The sequence below is a fragment of the Crocuta crocuta genome, unplaced genomic scaffold (genome assembly GCF_008692635.1).
Source record: "Crocuta crocuta isolate KB4526 unplaced genomic scaffold, BGI_CrCroc_1.0 scaffold90, whole genome shotgun sequence".
NCBI lineage: Eukaryota > Metazoa > Chordata > Mammalia > Carnivora > Hyaenidae > Crocuta > Crocuta crocuta.
In genome coordinates, this window is record NW_027527449.1 from 6,069,546 (window position 1) to 6,091,147 (window position 21,602).

The window sequence follows — 21,602 nt, forward strand, 5'->3', positions numbered from 1 at the left end:
ACTCAAATTTGGGGGTGGTGGTTAAAATAACAACAGTCATTTATTTGTTTACTCCTCTCCAGTTTCGGCAGAACTTGGGGACAATTCATCTCTGCTCCATGTGGCATCTCTTCCATGTGACTCAATGGGAATTGAAAGATCCCCTCCCAACATGGCTTACTCACATGGACAACAATTTGAGGCAGGCTGTCTTCTGGGTGGTCAGTGGAGCTGTTGACCAAATTCTCAGTTCTCTTCCATGTTGCCTTTGCAGAAGTCTAGGTTGGGCTTCTAACCACATAGCAACTGAGTTCTGAACGGAAGAAGGTAAGTGCCAATGTGCAAATACTTATCAAGTCTTGGCTCACTTTATGCTTAATAATATCCTGTTGGCATGGGGCACCTGGTGGCTCAGTCGGTTAAGTGTCCCACTTTGGCTCAGAGCATGATCTCCTGGTTTGTGAGTTCGAGCCCCATGTCACACTCTGTGCCGACAGCTCAGAGACTGGAGCCTGCTTCAGATTCTGTGTCTCCTTTTCTCTCTGCCTCTCCCCCGCTCTTGCTTTATATCCCTCTCTCTCAAAAATAAACAAACATTAAACAGAAAAAAAAAATTTAATAATAATATCCTATTGGCCAATACTAGTCACATGGCCTAGCCCAGAGTCATTGTGGGAAAAGATAATACAAAGGTCTGAATACTGAAGAGGAGCCTGGTTCATTGGAGGCCAAAGTACCAGCCTACCATGGAAGTGTGGCTGGAGAGTTATAATACAAAGAACATACCCTTTTCTGCTTCACGGAGCTCACAGAGAAGAAACCTTTGAGTACTCTTAGTCATGTTTTACTACAGATCCCAATGGGTAGATGTGGGGGACTATTGTTTACCCAAGACAACTTTTTGCTTATAGTATTATAGATAGGACAAGTGAAAAATGAGAAAAGCAGACCAGGAGCCTAGGGAATTGAATACAAGGTGGTCCTACTAAGGCTGAGACCCAAAGGAGGACATTTTGCATCACAATACAAATCTATTTCTTGCTCTCAATTCTGCCGTCAAGTCAAGCTAGTGGCCTGTTTCAATTGTTCAGGCCTTTTCATTACTATACTTGTTTGAATAGAGAAGCTCTATGGTAACTCATGGTATATCCGTAGGCAAACCTCTCACCTGGCTAGGTTTCCTAATTTCTCCAACAAGGGAGTGGAATGAGGTGATCTCTCCAATTCCTTCTAAGTGTTGTATGTTACTATATAACGACATAGCTAATAATATTATGTCATATTATATCAATAGTGAAAAATGCGTTCCTGTTCTGACAAGCACATTCCTTCAACCATAGGAGTCAGTGAAGTTGATTGAGAACTAATTGGTGAATCTGGACTTCTCTGGACACATCTGTGTGCTCTGTATAGGCTCTGACTCTAGAACGTGGAGCAGCATGTGTAAGGACTGGCCTTTGGCTTTACTATAGCCAGCAATTCTGCTGTAAACCAGGTGTCTTCTTTGACCAAAATGTTCACTTCTGCATTATTTATCTTCCATGCTTACTAAGACTATAAGAGAAGTGAAATTACTTAGCTTTGATTAGGGATTGTGGTTTTTTTTTTCTGTCACTCTGACCACACTACTAGATTCTGACAGTTTTGCATCAGGTTTTGGGGGAAAAAAACAGAGGAATTCATTCTCAGGGATCTATTAACCTCTGGAGTACTAGCCCTGCCCACACGGAGTAGGGAGGTCCTGGTTTTTTTTAACTTCTCCGTTGCTAAATCTGTGACTCTTTTAGTAAAACCCAAGGGACTGCACCTGAAGAAGAAAAGCAAGACGTTTTTAAGAATCCATTTAAAATCTCTCTTGGTGATAATTGTGTTTTTTCCCCTCTGTCCTTCTTAGACTTCACCAACTATTAGATGCTTGTGTTTTTTTTTTTTTTTTTCCTCTCCTTTTTCTTTTTTTTAGTTTCACTTTCAAAATTGCAGCAGGAAATCTACAATGCTTCCCTGGTGAAAACGACTGGATTTGGACTAATGAAAAAAGGAACATTCAGCTGTTATCAGAGTACATGAAGGTATATCTTTAAAATTCTTACTGGGATAGAATCTCTCATGTTGGCAGATCTGGAATGCACATTGGTTTTAGCATTCTTTAGTCTTTCTTTGTTCTGGCCAGAATCAACAAGGAGAATGGGAGAAACGGGAGATGATAGAGGTGTGGGGAGAAGTGTATCGTAACCCTGAATACGCGTAAGAGCAAGAATTTATAATTAACATAATAAAACATTTTATGCAGCTATTAGTTTCTTTTCCTTCGCGGAGTTCTTTAAAATGTGAAAAAGCACATTAGGAAAGCTATAACTCATTTTGCAACAGTCTTTAAAAAAATCTTATCTTTGTGTTAAAGTTACAGAGCCCTGTGCGCTTGAATGAGCTTATCTGCTTTTCTGAGTTTTATTGGCTGGAGAAGAGACAGGAGCTGGCATTTTATGATACACTTGAAAAGAAGAAAACACTCAGGTATGCCTAGGAATACCAAAGTGGCTTTCTTTGACCTCATAAAGGAAAGTGCTGGCAGGTAAGAAGTAGAATGGTATTTAGATGGATAGGAAGGTTAGAAATTGGCCCTGGCAAATGCAGGTGAGTCTGATGAAATCTGAGTCAGCCTTGAGCAGTTCTGGTTTCAGGAAGTTGCCTTCCGATTTCACAATAGATTGTGTGTTGGTGTGTGTGTGTGTCTGCATTTAGGTGTATCTGTATACATTTCAGGAAAAAAAAATACTCTGAAGTTTACAAACCAAACTGTAAAAGCCAAAGTAAACAGTGGTTGTTAGCTCTAAGTAGCCTGGCTACTGACTCCACACCTTTATCATGATGCAATATTGTCTCCCACTTGGACAGAGACATGTAATTCTACGCACCCTGAAAGCCCTTTCTAAAATTGCAAGGCCCACCGAGTGCCTATTTTTCATCTTTTGAGCTTTCTTTGCTTCTGTGATGCCTCACTCAGTAGCAATTTTTTTTTTTACTTCCGTTTCATCCTCTAACAGTATTTTGCTTTTGTTTTTGTTTTTTTTTGCTGAAGCAAAGTCCAGAACTTTTCCACTACAGGTTGCATAGTTATAAACTTACTGAATCGTTACATATCTCAAAATAGCTTTCCCCTTATCTTGAGTTGTTTGGCTGAAAGTGAAATTTTAGTTTCAAAATTATTTCCCTTGATTATTTTGAAAGCTGATCACTATTGTTTCCTGGTGGCTGATGTTGCTAATGAAAAGTTTTGTTATCACTCACGATCTTTTTCTTTTCTAACTAATTGATCATATGTTCTCCTTTGAAGGTTTTGGGATTTTTTTTCTTGTTTCTGAGGTTTCCTAATATGGTCTTTGTGGATTTTCCTTCTTCACTCTTCCTGCCTATGATTTGGTGAAACTTTTTCTATGTGATGAATGTATCTTCAGATCTGGGAATGTCTTTCAGTCCTTCAAGGATATTCCTTGTAAAGCGATTAGACCTTTTCAGCAATTCTGATCTATCTACAGCCCTTTCAGAAGAGATAATGTCACGCAGGCAAAGAGGAGAGTATGTTCAGGGACTGTATTTGTGAGTTGGTAAATATAATAGAAGTGCTTATAGTAGAAGGAAAGGGGGTTTCGGAGACCCTCAGAGAGCTGGGGTTTGGAGAGTTCGTCCCTGATTTCCAGAATGTATCATTTCCAGCCCCACATTCTTCATGTACCTGAGCAATTTGGAAAGGCGCTGGCCTGGGCTGTGATGTTCCTCGTAGCCTATAAATATAAAAATCATGTGTAGCTCTAACAGTATGTAGTGCCAGTATTATCAAGGCCACCACATACTTAATAGAAGCTGATTTTTTTCTGTTTCTCAGGACTAGATGAGAATACAACTAAAACCACTATTTTTTTTTTTAATTTATTTCTAGGAGAGAGAGAGACAGTGTGAGTAGGGGAGGGTCAGAGAGAGAGGGAGACGCAGAATCCGAAGCAGGCTCCAGGTTCTGAGCTGGCAGTCAGCACAGAGCCCGATGCGGGGCTCGAACCCACCAACCGCGAGATCATGACCTAAGCGAAAGTCGGACGCTTAACCGACTAAGCCACCCAGGCGCCCCTAAAACCACTATTTTTAAAAGCATATTAGAACAATTATAAACACATTAGCTCTATTTTCCTACAATTAATCATCTAAAATGATTCTATTCTCTAAAACTTATCTGGAATTCTTGTGACATAAATTTTAGATCCTATGGAAAACCTAAATTATTCAAATAGCATTTTTGTTGATCTGTCTCCATACATTGAAGATGTATTTGGTTTTTTAAAATATCTGAGAATGAAACTGGGTAAATGATCATACCAGAGAATATCACATTAGGTCTATATCCAACCAAAATAAAGTTGTGTATGGAGATAAAGGAGATTTTCATGAGCTGATTAACTGCCCATGGAAAGATATTCATTCAACATCTATTTATTCGATATTTGCTATGTTGCAGTCATTTTTCTAGAGACAGGCAAAGCAGTACAGAGTAAAAACAACTACTATTATAGCTTCACATTCTAGTCAGGTGAAATCAGTAGTTAAAAAATAAGTAAAATTATTTCAGATAATTCCCGTCAACCATAGCTTGGAAAAATCAATCTAGGAAAAGAATATCAAATGGGAAGATTTGTACTTCTGACTTCAAGGTTTACAATAAAACCTTACAGTAGTCGAAACAATGTGGTGTTGGCATAAGAATCAACAAATATTCAGTATAAGAGAGTAGAGAGCCCAGGTATAGACCACAATTAAACCCACCCACACTTATTTGGTTTTTAAGAAAGGCACTGAAGCAAGCCAGTGGGGAAAGAAAAGTATTTAAAAAAAAAAACAAACAGAAGTCTGACAGACTGGACATGCAACTGAAAAAATGAAAGTAGACTCTTCCTTCCCATCAGACACAAAAGTTTATTAAAGAGAGACCACAGACCCTAACCTAACACTGAAAACCATACATCTTAAAAATAATAATAATAACTTACGAGGAGGCACAGTTTCTCAGACAGGACTCAGAAAGCAGTAATTTAAAAAATGATAAATTAGGCTTTCTCATAACTATCAAGATATCATCATTCACTAAGAAAATGAATAGGTAACCCACAAAATGGGAGAAAACATTCATAAATATAAATCTGACAATGAATTGATATCTCGTTATATAAAAATATTCCTGTAATGCAATAATAAATAAACAACCTAATTAAAAAATGAGTGAAATCTTTGAGTATACAAGGGAAGATTATACAAATGGACAATAAGCACATAAAAAATTGTTAAGTATCAGTCAGTAAGGAAATGCAAATTGAAACCATAATGAGAAATTACTACACATACCAGAATGACCGAAACATAAAAGAATGGTACCAAATGTTGGTAAAGATGTTGGTGGGAGCGTAAAATGATACAAACTTTGCTAAAAGATCTGGCAGTTTCTTTTAAAAGTAACCTATACACTTATGAAATACCCAACAATTCCAATCATAGGTAATTACCTCAAAGGAATCAAGTGTATATGTCCATAAAAACATGTACGAAGGTGTTCATAGTAACTTTATTCTAATTATAGTGAAAAACTTCACACTATCCACGTGCCTAATATGGGCATGGACAAAATATGATAAATTCATACAACAGAATGCCATTAGATTAAAACAAAAACAAAACAACTCCCACTACATGCAACATGGATGAACTTCAAAAATACCATTTGAGTGAAAGAAGCGTTATTTAAGAGACTGCATATGATTCCATTGATAGGAGGTTATAAGTCACACACCATTATAGCAGGAAATGGTGAGAGCTGTGATGGTCTCTGGTAGGTAAGGATTGGAATTAATTGGGAAGGGGATGGGGGAAGTCTTTAGGGTTTGGGTTGCACAGATGTATTCATGTGTCAGAAATCAAAAAATGTACACTAAAGATTTGTGCATTTCATTGTATACAAATTTTATATAACAAGAAAAACTCTATTAACAAATCCCGAGTTGAAGGTAGCAATGCATATTCTTTATAGGAAGAGGTTGCAGTGAACTGATGATGGGTAGAAGGGTAGATATGATAATACAAGGGTGTTCGCTGTAAAATTCTGAATTTTGCTATAGTTTAGGATTTCTCATTAGAAGTGCTGGCAAATTAACTGTGGGATAGCCATATTCTTTATGAATGGAAGTTAGCAAATGCTGCTATAGGACAAGATGTGGATCTCATATAGAGTTTTAAAAAAAGACATAAAATGACACATAATGCACAATTCCATTAATGGAATACAAAAGGAAGTCAACTTAATCTTTTTGTGTATGAAATCATGAAGTACCTGTCTTTGGGAAGGAGGAGGTGGTGGCTGGGCGAGAGCATGAGGGAGGTTTCCCAGGGGCTCATAGTGCTGTATTTCCTGATAGGAATGGTGAATGCACCGACATGCTCTTTGTGAAAATTCAACATGCTGTACATTCACGATTTGTGTACTCTTCTGTATGTATTTAAAATATAATTGCTAAAATTAAAAAAGAATATATGATACAAATCCCAATGCAAAAAGCTGAGCTTCTATCTGGAAATATAGACTAAAGAGATAAAAAGATGGGATATCAATTTAAATACAAAGATAATCATAGGCAAGGACTCATGTCAACCTAAAAGTGGTTCCAAAGGAGAGAACACAGGAAGAGGAGGAGTGGAAATGATCCAAGTAATAATAGAAAAAAGTAATCTAAAAATTTAGACATGAGTCTTCAGATTGAAAATGGCTTACAGTGTACAGGTACATTTTAGAGGAGAGATTTAGCATGAATATACTTGTGAAATTTTACATTACCAAGAAGAAACAAAAGATACTTCCATAAAGAAAAAGAGGAGTAAGATACAATTACCTTTTACATAAAGGAAAGAAAACCATATGGGCATGATTTCTTTTTAGGAACAATGCATACTAGAGGACAGGGGAATGATGCCTTCATGATTTTGCATTAAAAGTATTTTGAATCTCAAATAGCCTACACGTCAAAATCATATGACAAAAGAACAAAAACAGATGTTCAAGAACTTGAATGATAACCTGTGATAAATATTCTGGGGAGCGAGGGGAAAGAGCTACTCAAGAAGATACTCTAATGAGAACAGGAATATTTCAAGAAAGAAGATATAGAAGTCCATAAGATAGTGGCATTAGCCCAGGAACATGGTGGAATGGATTCTATGATGATAACCAAATAGCAGGTGTTAGACATATCCCTCCAAACTGGCCTTTTAACCAAGACTATGATTAAGAAGCTAAATGATCGTAGTATTGTAGAAATGAAATCACATATAGTTTTCTTTCAACAAGAATAAAATAGGGGAGCTTATAAACTTCAAGAAAGTAATGGTCCAAATACAAAGCAACTATACAAGGCATATTTCTGAAGAAGTGATTTAGTATAAGGGAGAAGAATTTGTATTGCCTCAAATATTCAAAGGTCACTTGCTTAGAATCGTGGAATTATTATCTTCTGCACTCACCTCATTGCACTCAACTGGTTTCATGTTTTATTCATCAGCAATTTTAGTTCCTTAAAAACTCTATTTATGCAAAGATTCCATAAATGAAAATCTTATTTCTTTTCATTTCTATGTCTAACACTGTGATTTTAGCTAAACTATCCTCAAATCACCCATTTAAAATATCAAGCATGATTACATTTAATTTGTAAGACTTACAAAAAATTTACATAAAAAATCAAAGTATTCTATGCAGTGTTTCTTTAGTAATTTTGATACAGTATATAAAATATTCTAATGACAACTTTTAAGTTATTTATTTTTTATGTTTTAAGTTTTTATTTAAATTCTAATTAGTTAATATATAGTATAATATTAGTTTCAGGAGTAGAATTTAGTGATTCATTACTTACATATAACACCCAGTGCTTAGCACAAGTGCTGTCCTTAATACCCACTGCTGATTTAGCCCATCCACCCACCCACCTCCGCTCCAGCAACCCTCAGTTTGTTCTCTACAGTTAAGAGTCACTCTTATGGTTTGCCTCCCTCTCTCTCTTTTTCTTTCCCCTATGTTCATCTGTTTTATTTCTTAAATTCGATGTATTACTGAAGTCATATGGTGTTTGTCTTTCTCTGACTTACTTATTTCACTTAGTATAATACAATTTAGCTCCATCCACATCATTGCAAATTGCAAGATTTTGTTCTTTTTGATGGATGCATAATATTCCTCTGTGTGTGTGTGTGTGTGTGTGTGTGTGTGTGTGTATCTCTATCTATCTCTCTATCTATCTATCTCACTTTTTTATCCATTCATCAGTTGATGGACACTTGGACTCTTTCCATACTTTAGTTTTGTTGATAATGCTGCTATAAACATCGAGGTGCACGTGTACCTTCAAATCAGAATTTTTGTTTCCTTTGGGTAAATAACCTAGTAGTGTAATTACTGGCTCGTAGATCTATTTTTAGCTTTTTGAGGAACCTCCATATTGTTTTCCAGAGTGGCTGCACCAGTTTGCATTCCTACCAACATTGTAAGAGGGTTCCCCTTTCTCCATATCCTCACCAACACCTGTTGTTTCCTGTGTTGTTAATTTTAGCCATTCTGACTGGTATGAGGTGGTATCTTGTCATGGTTTTGATTTGTATTACCCTACTGATGAGTGATGAACATCTTTTCATATGACTGTTAGCCATCTGAATCTCTTCTTTGGAAAAGTGCCTGTTCATGTTTTCTGCCCATTTCTTAACTGGACTATTTGTTTTTTTGGTGTTGAGTTTGATAAGTTCTTTATAGATTTTGGATACTATTCCTTTATCAGATATGTCATTGCTAAATATCTTCTCCCATTCTGAATGTTGCCTTTTTGTATTGCTGATGGTTTCCTATACTTTGAAGATGTTTATCTTGATGAAGTTCCAATAATTTATGTTTGCTTTTGTTTCCCTTGCCTCAGGAGATGTGTCTAGTAGGAAGTTACCACAGTCAATGTCAAAGAGGTTGATCCCTGTGTTCTCCTCTAGGATATTGTTTTTAACTTTTTTTTAATGTTTTATTTATTTCTGAGAGAGAGACAGCATGAGCGTGGAGGCTCAAAGAGAAAGGGAGATACAGAATCTGAAACAGTCTCCAGGCTCTGAGCTGGCTGTCAGCACAGAGCCCAACATGGGGCTCGAACCTACAAACTGTGAGATCATGACCTGAGACGAAGTCAGACGCCTAACCAACTGAGCCACCCAGGCGCTCCTCTCCTCTAGGGTTTTGATGATTTCCTGCCTCATATACAGGTCTTTCATCCATTTTGAATTTAGTTTTGTGTATGATATAAGAAAGTGGTCCAGTTTCATTCCTCTGCATGTTTCTGTCCAGTTTTCCCAACACTATTTGTTGAATAGAATTTTCCCATTGGGTATTCCTTCCTGCTTTGTTGAAGATTAATTTACCATATAGCTGTGGGTTCATTTCTGGACTTTCTGTTCTGTTCCATTGACCACTGTGTCTGTTTTTGTGACTGTACCATACTGTTTTGATTACTATATCTTTGTAATATAGCTTGAAGTCCAGAATTGTGATGCCTCCAGCTTTGCTTTTCTTTTTCAAGATTGTTTTGTCTTTTCAGTGTCTTTTGTGGTTCCATACAATTTTAGTGTCATTGTATTACCTGTTAAGTCATTGTTTCCGGAGGGTTTCTTTGTTCATTTCTAGTCTTTGTTGCTTTTGCTTTTCTTTTCTCACTCAAAGAGTCCCCTGTAATAATTCTTGCAGGGCTGGTTTAGTGGTCATGAACTCCTTTAGTTTTTGTTTGTCTGGGAAACTATTTATTTCCCCTTCCATTCTGAATGATAGCCTTGCTGGATAAAGTATCATGGCCGCATATTTTTCCCATTCAGAACATTGAATATTTCATGCCACTTCCCTCTGGTCTGCCACGTTTCTGTGGAAGGTCTGCTGCTAACTTTATTTGTCTTCCCTTTTAGGTTAGGAATATCTTTTCCAGGGCTGCTTTTAGTTTTGTTTTGTTTTTTTTCCTTATCTCTGTATTTTGCAAATTTTTCTCTGATATATATGTCCTTGTGCTGGCCTGCTTTTGTTGATTTTGATGGGAGTTCTCTTTGCCTCCTAGGTTTGGGTGTCTGTTTCTTTCCCCAGATTAGAGAAGTTTTCATCTGTCATTTGCTCAAATAAACTTTATTTTTTTTNTGATGTATGGGCGCGAGTGCAAGTACGGAGCTCCTTACTTCTCCGCCATCTTGCCCCCTCCCTGAAATATCTCAAATAAACTTTAAACTTTCTGCCCCAACTCCCTTTTCCTTCTCTTCTTCAGGGACTCCTATGATATGAATGTTACTGTGTTTTATGGAGTTGCTGAGTTCCCTAAGTTTCCACTCATGATCCATTATTTTTCTTTCCATCTTCTTTTTGGCTTTACTGTTTTCCATAATTTTCCTGTGCTGATGGGGAGGGTAAATATTGGTGCTAACCCTCTCCCTTGTCCCTGCGAAGGGGAGTCTGTGCCTGCTGCTGTCCAGGAAGCCCTCAGAGACGCTAACAATCTCCCTTTGTGTGTCCTAGGCATCCCTCGGGTCCCTGCCTTCACTCTGTCTGTTTCTGGGCTGTGTGCACTGGTTTTATCTCAGGCATGTCGGTTGAGTTTCAAAACTCCGAACTTTAGGGGCCCAGTGTTCTGACTCATACTGACTCATACTGACTCATGCTGGTGCTCTGGGAAAGAGTCCCACCTTCACATTGGGGCTGGTGCCGGTTTGTCTCAGAAGGGCAGCTGTACCAACACCCAGGAGCTTAGAGTTTAGAGTAAAGTGCTGCAAAAAGCTGAAATCCAGGTTCGCTGCCCTCAGGTTAGCTGTGTCTGTTCCCTTGCTAAGGGACAGGGCAGCACAGTGGTGCCTACTGGCTCTTTTGTTCCCTGAGAGGCAACGCCGCCCCTCCCAGGTGCACTCCAAGAAGGGTTAAATATCTCTCCCAGTGTCCCAAGGGATCCTCAGATCATGCTGTCCATTCCCAAGCCTCTGCCTTCTACAGAGCATCATTGCACCCACTGGGCTCCACACCTGCCATGGCACCGACTTCTGAAACTCCAGTCTTTGAGCTCTGCTGGTTGTAAAAACTCACAATAATCAGCCCCTCTCATTTTCCCAGTCAATGGTTTTGAAGGAGTGTTTTTCTTGTGTGATCCCCTATGCACTGCTCCCTCTCTCTCTCCCTCTCTCTCTCTCTCTCCTCTCTCTGTGATCAGGGCTCCCTTCCTTCCATAGCATCCACAGTCATTTTCTTCCCCAAAGCACATATCACACCTCCTAGCTTCTACAATGTCACTTCTTCTCTCCCTCTAGTTGTGCAATTTATTCTCTCATCCTTATATTGATTTCTTGGGTGTTGAGAATGATTTGATGTTTATCTAGCTATGTTCAAGGGATGAGGCAAGGCTAGGGGCCTCTTATCACTCCCCTGTCTTCTCTCCAAAACCCCATTAAAACTTTTAAAGGCCTTTCTATTTTGTGAATAATATGTTAGCAAATGCTTAATTTATTACTTTGATTCTTTAGACAAAGTAGTAGGGTAAAGTGATCCATGGATGCCTCATAACCCAGAACTTTCTATTTATTCTTAACATGAAATTGAAGGGACACCTGGATAGCTCAATTGGTTAAGCATCCAACTCTTGATTTTGGCACAGTTCGGGATCTCACAGTTCATGAAGTTGAGCCCTATATCAGGCTCTGTGCTGACAGTGCAGAACCTGTTTGGAATTTTCTCTCTCTCCCTCTCTGTCTGCCATTCCTGCACATTCTTTCTTTCTCTCTCCTCTCTCTCTCTGTCTTAAAATAAAATAATCATTTAAAAATAAAGAAATAAATAAAATGAAATTGAAAAACAGAACAGGTTTAAAGGAATCGAACCTCCTCAAATGAAGATCATTTGCAGTTGTTCAGGGAAGATGCTAGTGGATTCCCAGCCTGTGAAGACAGCCCTAGAATCTGTACTGTGGCTTTCTATCTAACCCAAGGCTAGGTTACTAAGGAGCTTCTCAAATCTTTCTAGCCACCTGAATTTCCTTGAATTTCAATGATTTTACATGCTTGGCCCCCTCTTCTTGTTTAATGGTTAGCTGAGATTGTCTCATGATATAACTGGCTTTTGTCATGTATAGATTTTCTTTATGAAGTAAAACATTTACAAAATAGAAAATAGGTATAATTATCTATTTATAAATCATGGATTATTTTACCGATTCATAATAATAGTAATAATGTTAAATGCTGCTGTGTTCAAGATACTGCAAGGCTTATCTCTTTTAATCCTTGTAACAGGCTATAGAAGAGCGACTTCAATTGTCCAGACTTATAAGATGAGGGAACTAAAACCTGAGAAATGAGGTAACTTCCAGAGTCTACAGAGCCGAAAACCAGGAGCACAACTCAGGGGTGTATTCAGGGATTTTTCTCCTCATCAGTATGTTTGTCTAAGTTGTCCTGATTCTGCAGTGTATACTTATTTACACAGTCATAAAATTGCAAATGGTATTTGCTGACTTTAGATTTTCTGAATTTATGTAGGCCAAGTGTGTTGGATTCACCACAGTTTTAGGATAAAAATGCTCACATTTTATATCTTGACAATGTCAAGCAGGGCTGTAGTTGGCAGTTTTAGGAAATGTAAATATGGAAGGAATGTGCAGAAAATTCACAGGGTTCACATTTCTTGTATCACATCATGAGGGTCAAGAGAGGACATCTCAAGTTGTTTGATTAATAAAATTGAGTTTTAGCTATAATCATAAAAGTTATAAATGTAACAGGTTGAATAAATTAAAAGTGACCACAGAAAAACTGTGGAATAGTCTTATCTTTACAGTGGGAAGAAAATACTTTATGTCAGGTATTGAAGAAATAGAAGCATAAGCACAAACATGTGGAGGTGACCGTGAAAATTAAAAATAGAAACTGTCCGGAGGTTATCTTGGCACACTGAAGATGGGGTCGAGGTGAAGAGTGAAGAGGGAGTTTGTGTGTTCCATTTTTTACTTTTCTGTGCTATGGGAATTATTTCCATTTGATGTATTACTAGTATAATACATACTTCACATCATACAAGTTGTGAATAAGAAGATCGCATCTCGTCACATTTGGTTATCTGTTTTACAAAGAGTGTGCCAATGCCTATGAAAACCTGTGTTAGTAATGTTGTCCATTACTTTGTTATGTTTCTTTCAGAGGAGAGAGTCATGAGCCAGAGTTTGCCTTATATCTACTCCTTTTTGGGGCTCTTGCCCTTTTGGATGCTGTGTACGTCTTCTGCCAACAAATGTGTTGTTAGACATGAAATAGCTGACTGTAGTCATCTGAAGTTGACTCAAGTGCCTGATGATCTCCCAGAAAACCTAACAATGTTGAATCTCTCCCATAATCAGCTCAGAAGATTACCACCTGACAACTTTACAAGATACAGCCAACTTACTATCTTGGATGGAGGATTTAACTCCATCTCAAAACTGGAGCCAGAATTGTGCCAAAAACTCCCCATGTTGGAAATTTTGAATCTCGAACACAATGAACTATCTCACCTTTCAGAGCAAACTTTTATCTTCTGCTTGAATTTGGCTGAACTCTACCTAAGGTCCAATTCAATCCAGAAAATTGAAAATAATCCCTTTCACAACCTGAAGGTAAAATGAAAATGTTCATTTCCATATAAGAAGTTAAAAATATGTTATCTCATGTTAAGTTTTCAGGTCACTTATGAATCTTTAGATTTCATATCTAAATATCAAGGTCAAAAATAAGAAATCTGATCTACCTACCCAGCTAGGAAGAGGGGCAACTCTACATACAAATATGGACATTTAAGATCGGAAATCTTTTCAAAATAGAACATAGCATCTTTATTCATTTCAGTCTCCCTCCCTCCCTCCCATTAAAAATACAACTTAGATACAAGAGGTAAAAATCAGAGAAGAATCTGATCTGTCATGACCAGAGAAAAATAAGAATATTCCATTAGGAACCCAGCAAGTAAACTCTCAATGCTGCTGATAGTGCCTGAAGTAATGAAAAAACATTAAAAAGCACATCCAAAGTGTGAGTTCAGGTTAACAAACTGATACATGATAAAGCAAATTTAAAAAAAAAATTACTGACTCTTGATTTAAGAAATCCCTTCATGTTATTGCTTTACTAAAGACTACCATCTTTTTCCCCCCAAGTACTTTGCTTGAATTTTAAATCTGTGAAAATATATGTTATTATCTCTCAATCTGAGACAATTATTAGGTACTTTTCTTGAACCAAAGCCTTTTTTAAAACTCTCTGTTTTCTTCATTATATGAACCTATACACCTTGACCTCATATGTCAAGAAAAATGTACAAACTTAAATATACTTAGAAACATTTATAAAATGACTTGCTTGCTAGTGATTTGAAATTCTTGTGCCTCTTTAGATTCTGAAGTGGACAAAATGTTCTTGGACATGAAGGCCTCAAATCCAGTTAGAATAATCTTTGGCAAAATGTTCTTTTATGCTTAAAACATAAATAAACATCTTACTCTCTTTAATACATATTACATAAGATTTTACACTAATACATATCAGCTTTTTCTCACCTTTTACCCGAGTGGAAGTTTACCTGTTAAAAATAGCACAAGGTGGTAAAATGTCCCACAGTGCTAACAAAACAAACAAAAATGAGTATCCTGTATTAGCCATGATGCAAAATTAACTTAACTATCCACCTTTCTCAAAGTAAACATCTTTTTAGGATTTCATGGGCAGCAAAGTTCTACTCATACTTCTTAAGAAAATACTTCTTCTTCATTTTTTCTGTTTCATTTCAAGGCTAATGCATGACATTAGATGTTTAGGAAGCCGCATGAATATTCCTTACATCACAAAGATATGCTTATTGTAAATAAATAAATGTTTATTATGAATATTCCTTATATCGTGAATAAATACGCTTTAAGTGTATTATATTGGTAAGAGAAGTAAAATCATTCTTTTTAAAAACTGATTCTCAGGGGCACCCAGGTGGCTCAGTCGGTTAAATATCCGACTTCAGCTGTGGTCATGATATCATGGTTTGTGAGTTCAAGCCCCGCATCAGGCTCTGTCTGGAGCCTGCTTCAGATTCTGTGTTGCTCTCTTTCTCTGCCCCTCCCCGACTCATAAATAATTAAACTTAAAAAAATGATTCTTGAAGTGAGAAACAAACCCTTGTAACAATGGTGTTTTTGATCACCACCAAAAATTTTCATTACTTCTACTGTCGGTTTTCTATAGAATAATAGAGAGATGATATTTTTGCTGTTGTTTCTAAGATTCAGGTACATTTAAAGGACCTATGTTTTGTGACAAGACTCTAACTTGTATACATCTTTTTTCTGTCTTAGAATTTAATCAAATTAGACCTATCTCATAATGGTTTGTCATCCACCAAATTAGGAAGTCACCTCCAACTGGAAAATCTCCAAGAGCTCCTGTTATCAAATAATAAAATTAGTATCCTGAGACATGAAGAACTGGATTTCCTTGGCAATTCTTCTTTGAAAAAATTAGAATTGTCATCAAATCCAATTAAAGAGGTAAGAAGTAAGGTAAAATTATTTTGTGTTCTACCTTTAAGTATGGGCAATCCCTAACTGAGTCACTTGGGTAAGAATCTAAAGATCCCTAGAGAAAGGGGTAATACTGTTTGTCATGTCCTCCAAAAGTCCTTCACACTTAACTCCATGGGGCCGTGGATGTCCTCCTCACAAAGTTAGAGACCACCAGCAATTAGAGGCTGGAGCTCTGCTGTCTAACAGAAATAGGTTAAAATCCCTGTTCCAATTACGGGCCAGTATTTTGACCTTGAGGAACCTACTTAACCTTTCTGGGCCTTAGTTTCCTCACTTGTAAAGCGGAAACAATACTATCTATGGCACAAAATCTCTGAAAGAATTAAAATAGCATGATAGTTAAGAGCACAGTCTCTAGCGTTGGGTTAGTTGGCTCCCCGTGTAGGCTTTCGCTCCTAATACTTGTGTAATTAGGCAAATCACTCAAGTTCTCTATGCTCCAGTTCCCCCGGCTGGCTATAAAATTAGTATAATAATAACACTACTTCATAGTCTATGTGGTAAAGAATTTAGCACAGTAGTTGGCATGTAATTGCTCCATAAATGATACCTAGCGTTAGATTATTATGAAAATCTTCTCATAATGGAATACACCTAACTAACCTTCTCTTTAGATGCATGATATTCAGTTCATTAACTACTTTCACATACAGGTATGTTTGTATTTTATCCCTTTACAGGCTGAGAATAAGAATATTGGAAATCATAAACTAAGTCAGATTTTTAAAAGCTGTATAAACCTTCAGACATAAAAGTAGACTGTGTATTTGTCCTGAGACGATAAAATATAAACAGCCAAACAAACATTTTCATAGTAATATTCATGCTAATTATTGAAGAACTTTTTTTTGTTTACAACATTTATTGTAGAAATCTTACAAAATATGTAAGTAATGAAGGAGGAGATAAAAATCATCCAAAAAGCCACAGCCCAGAGACAACCAGTGTTGGGTATTTTTATCTCCAGCTTTTCTCCAAGTGATAATAAGAAAAAGTAACAGCCACTGAAAACCAGAGCACAAATTCAAAATACACTGTGTGTTGGGCACTATGATAAGTTTATACATGTGCATATATATTTATAGTTTATTTTATATATTTATGAATTTAACTTCATTATTATTTATTTATAATTTATCATATGTAAATATGTATTTATTAAATATATATATTTACATAGTTCTGTAACCAACTCATTCTTTTTATTTTTGAGTTTATTTATTTTAGAGAGAGAGAGAGAGCAAGCAGGGGAGAGGCAGAGAGAGAGAATCCCAAGGAAGCTTCATACCGTCAGCAAAGAGTTGGATGTGAGGTTCAATCTCATGAATTGTGAGATCATGACCTGAGCCAAAAACAAGAGTCAGATGCTTAAACAACTGAGCCATGCAGGCATCCCTATCATCATTTATTCCTATCATCATTTTACACAAGGAGAAACTGAGATGAAGAAGGTTGAGGAGCTTGTCCAAGGTCTCACACATGACTATTTGGTGACAGAACTGGGTTTCTGGCAGTGTTAGATAAGAGCCCATGCTCTTAACTTCTGTGCTGTGTTGCCTCCCATAGACAACGGTGTCTCCTGCCATTTAACAGTAATATATCATGAACATCCTCCATGTCATCAAGAATTATTCAAAACTCAATCAATATTTTGATTACTACAAAATAATGCTCTCAGGGCAGTTCACCGTAATGAATTTAACAATTTCCTGCTTTGTGGTCCAATTCACTTTACTTGCAATAAAATACACTTTCTTCCCGCTTTTGCCTTTTCTTCCATTAGCCCTAACATCTCACAAATGACACAACAGGAATCAGAGCCTCTTTGCTCCCCCTGGTGTTTAACCACCCAGGACTGGCTACTACCTTCTCTGGATTCCTTCTCTCCTTGCCTTCTGGTCTCTTGTTCTGGGGCTGAATCCCACAGCGGACAAGGCTTCTGGTGAGGGAGTGGGGGCAGAGCGGAAGGGAACTGGGGGCACCATCATGCAATAAAGTCTGGAGAAAACCGGTGCTGGAAAGACAAAGAGGATGTCTGGAACTCAGAGTGACAGAAGGGAAGTGCGTGTCACTGTTTCAGAATAAAATCCACCCATTCGGTCCACACGTGTTCACCGTGAACAGTGATCATCAAGACCGCCACAGGATCTGCCCCAGTGGTGACTTTACGAAGAGTTTATTAATTACAGTTATACTCAGTGCGATCAATTAAAAACACTAGGGACTTCACCTAGACTGGGAGGTCAGGTAGGGCATCCTGAAAAGAAGCCCATTGAATGCCGGGTAGAGAGTAAGCAGCGGCCAGGAAAGCTGAGGACTGCAGTGGGTGTCTAGGCACAGAGTAAGGAGCTGTGCAGTAGGGGAAGGAGAATAAACCCAGAGAAGGCAGTGAAGAGGGAAGGCGACGGAGGAAAGAATTGTGTTTAAGCGTTTCTAGAGTCATGCAGACTCCACTGTGTTTTGGTTATTAACCTCTTTTTTCCCCACCTTTAGTTCTCTCCAGGATGTTTTCATGCAATTGGAAAATTATTTGGCCTCTCTCTGAACAATGCTCCACTGAACCCCAGCCTCATAGAGAAGCTTTGTTTGGAATTGTCAGACACAAGCATTCAGAATCTATCCCTGAGCAACACCCAGCTGTACAGAACGAGCAACATGACTTTCACTGGACTGAAGCACACAAATCTCACCGTGCTCGATCTTTCCCACAACAACTTAAATGTGATTGAAAATGATTCCTTTGTGTGGCTTCCACATCTAAAATATTTCTTCCTGGAGTATAATAATATAGAACACTTGTTTTCTCACTCCTTCTATGGGCTTCTCAACGTGCGATACCTGGATTTGAGACGATCTTTCACTAAACAAAGCACTTCCCTTACTTTGCATCCCAAGATTGATGATTTTTCCTTTCAGTGGCTGAAATGTTTGGAGTATCTTAACCTGGAAGACAACAACTTCGCAGGCATAAAAAGTAATATGTTCACGGGACTGATAAAGCTGAAATACTTAAGTCTATCCAACTCCTTCACAAGCTTGCGAACTTTAACAAATGAAACATTTTTGTCACTTGCTCAGTCTCCTTTGGTCACACTCAACCTAACCAGAAACAAAATCTCAAAACTAGAGAGTGGTGCTTTTTTTTGTTTGGGCCACCTTCAGGTACTCGACCTTGGCCTTAATGAGATTGGGCAAGAGCTCACAGGCCAAGAATGGAAAGGTCTAGGAAATATCATTGAAATCTACCTTTCCTACAACAAATACCTACAACTGGCGAGCAGTTCTTTTGGCTTGGTTCCAAGCCTCCAGCGACTGATGCTTCGCAGAGTGGCCCTTAGGAATACGGACAGTTCTCCTTCACCTTTTCATCCTCTCCGGAACTTGGTCATTCTGGATCTGAGCAACAACAATATAGCCAACATAAACGATCAACTGTTGGAAGGTCTTGAGAAACTAGAAATTCTGGAATTGCAGCATAACAACTTAGCACGACTATGGAAACATGCAAACCCTACTGGCCCTGTTTATTTTCTCAAGGGTCTTTCTCACCTCCGCATTCTTAACCTAGAGTCTAATGGCTTTGATGAGATCCCAGCAGAGGTATTCAAGGGCTTATCGGAATTAAAGAGCATTGATTTAGGATTGAATAATTTAAACCTATTTCCGCTCTCTGTCTTCAATGATCTGGCATCTCTGAAGTCACTGAACCTTCAGAAGAATCTCATAACGTCAGTTGAGAAGGATGTTTTTGGGCCAGCCTTCAGGAACCTGAGCAATTTAGATATGAGCTTTAATCCATTTGATTGTACCTGTGAAAGTATTGCCTGGTTTGTTAATTGGATTAATGGTACCCATACCAACATCTCAGAGCTATCAAGCCATTACCTCTGTAATACCCCACCTCAATATCATGGTTTCCCAGTGATGCTTTTTGATATATCACCGTGCAAAGACAGTGCCCCTTTTGAACTCTTTTTCATAATAAATACCAGTATCCTTTTGATTTTTATCTTTACTGTACTGCTCATCCATTTTGAAGGCTGGAGGATATCTTTTTATTGGAACGTTTCAGTGCATCGAGTTCTTGGTTTTAAGGAAATAGAAAGACAGCCAGAGCAGTTTGAATATGCAGCATATATAATTCATGCCTATAAAGACAGGGATTGGGTCTGGGAACACTTCTCTCCGATGGAAGAAAAAGATCAAACTCTCAGATTTTGTCTCGAAGAAAGGGACTTTGAGGCAGGTGTCCTTGAACTTGAATCAATTGTTAATAGCATCAAAAGGAGCAGGAAAACAATTTTTGTTATAACACAGCATCTATTAAAAGATCCATTATGTAAAAGGTAGGTGAACACTGTGAAATTTTAAGTGTGTACTTGTTTCTCACTTGAGCTTTCAAATATTACCTACATTATGATTGACAACTCAAAGAAATTAAAAAATAAATTTTAAAAATAACTTGATTATTAGTGACAGATAAAAACAAATGTAAGGGGGGATGTTAGGGCTTTTGGCTGTTAAGAACCGTATGCTGATATATAACTTATGTTAATAATTATTTTTTTCTAGATTCAAGGTGCACCAGGCAGTTCAGCAAGCTATTGAACAAAATCTGGATTCCATTATATTGATCTTTCTTGAGGATATTCCAGATTATAAACTGAACCATGCACTCTGTTTGCGACGAGGGATGTTTAAATCTCACTGCATCTTGAACTGGCCAGTTCAGAAAGAACGGGTAAATGCCTTTCATCATAAATTGCAAGTAGCGCTTGGATCCAGAAATTCAATACATTAAATTTATTTAAAGACTGAGTTAACAAAGGAATAACTTTCTCCACTTAAAGAGTTTCATAGTAAATTTAGGCTTTATTTGAAAATAATATATATCTGTTTATTCATACTTAGCATTCTACCACAGTCCTATGTTTTGTATCTCCCTATTTCAGGCCTTTTATTGCCAACTGAGTTAATTAGACGCAAAATAAACTTATAAGAATATCCTCTACTAATGAATATATACTTGGTTACTGAGGTCTATGACAACTTAAGAAAGTTTCAGAATATTCCTCATGAAAAGAAAAGTTAGAATTATGTGAAGGTTTCCGATAATTATATTTGGAGGTTTGTTTTTTTTTTTCCTTGGATGCACTCATAGGAGAATAAGAGATCATTGTTTTAGTGGGTATAATGCTATTTCAACTCTAAAAGAGTGAAATATATACCCTAGATTTTAAAGGCTTACTTACAGTATTTTTTTTTCAGTTAGAAAGCTTTTATTTTAGTGGTGCCTACTTCAGTGTTGATTTTCTTAAGTGTTAAATTCCATTTTAACATACAGCCTCATGGTCAGAAAACATTTGTAATTCATTTTGATTACTTAGTTAAAATAAATATATTAATAAATGCTTATATTTCCCTGATATTTGGGTTTCTGCTATAGGTGTTAGAAGAAACAATTCTCTTACTTAAAAGTATTACAGGAAACAAAAAAAGTATTATAGAAAGGCTTGCTTCCTGAAGGTTAATTAGTAGATTAGCTTTGTGGAAATAAAATATTGTTTTCTCTTGGTCACAGATGGTCCTGGTCAAATCATTTGGTCTTACTGGGGCTCTTTGACTTCTGATCTTAAAAATTATGGTGGTGTTATGTGGAAACTAATTTGACAATAAACTATTTGTAAAAAAAAAAATTATGGTGTTAAACCTATATGATTAGTGATGATGATCATGGTATAATACATTCACATGAAATATATTATCATGTCATAAGATAATATGCTATGTGTACCTTAGTCCTTCTCTAGAAAGACTATTCTTTTAAATTTTATTTTTGTTTTACAATGGAAATAATCTAATTATTGAGAATAGACATGAATAGCTTTTTAAAACCTTTATAGTTCTGGTATTCACATAAAGAGAGTGTTGAGATTATAAAGCTGGGTTAAT

The 21,602-nt window shown here is 37.2% G+C and overlaps 1 protein-coding gene across 1 annotated transcript; it reads left to right on the forward strand.

The window, feature by feature from the left end:
* The first annotated feature begins 1,975 nt into the window (after positions 1-1,975).
* On the forward strand, positions 1,976-21,371 carry TLR3 (toll like receptor 3). Its single transcript, XM_077762348.1, has 6 exons — positions 1,976-2,048; positions 2,381-2,493; positions 13,249-13,700; positions 15,423-15,614; positions 18,144-19,996; positions 20,223-21,371. Exons 2-6 carry the CDS (start codon positions 2,403-2,405, stop codon positions 20,449-20,451), a joined length of 2,817 nt encoding a protein of 938 aa, XP_077618474.1. The 5' UTR covers positions 1,976-2,048; positions 2,381-2,402; the 3' UTR covers positions 20,452-21,371.
* Positions 21,372-21,602: the final 231 nt, after the last annotated feature.

Coding starts and splice junctions, on each gene's coding strand:
- TLR3 (XM_077762348.1), top strand. CDS start 2,403: ATGAGCTTATCTGCTTTTCTGAGTTTTATTGGCTGGAGAAGAGACAGG. Junction 2,494..13,248: donor GAAAAGAAGAAAACACTCAG/GTATGCCTAGGA, acceptor TGTTTCTTTCAG/AGGAGAGAGTCATGAGCCAG. Junction 15,615..18,143: donor CATCAAATCCAATTAAAGAG/GTAAGAAGTAAG, acceptor CCCCACCTTTAG/TTCTCTCCAGGATGTTTTCA.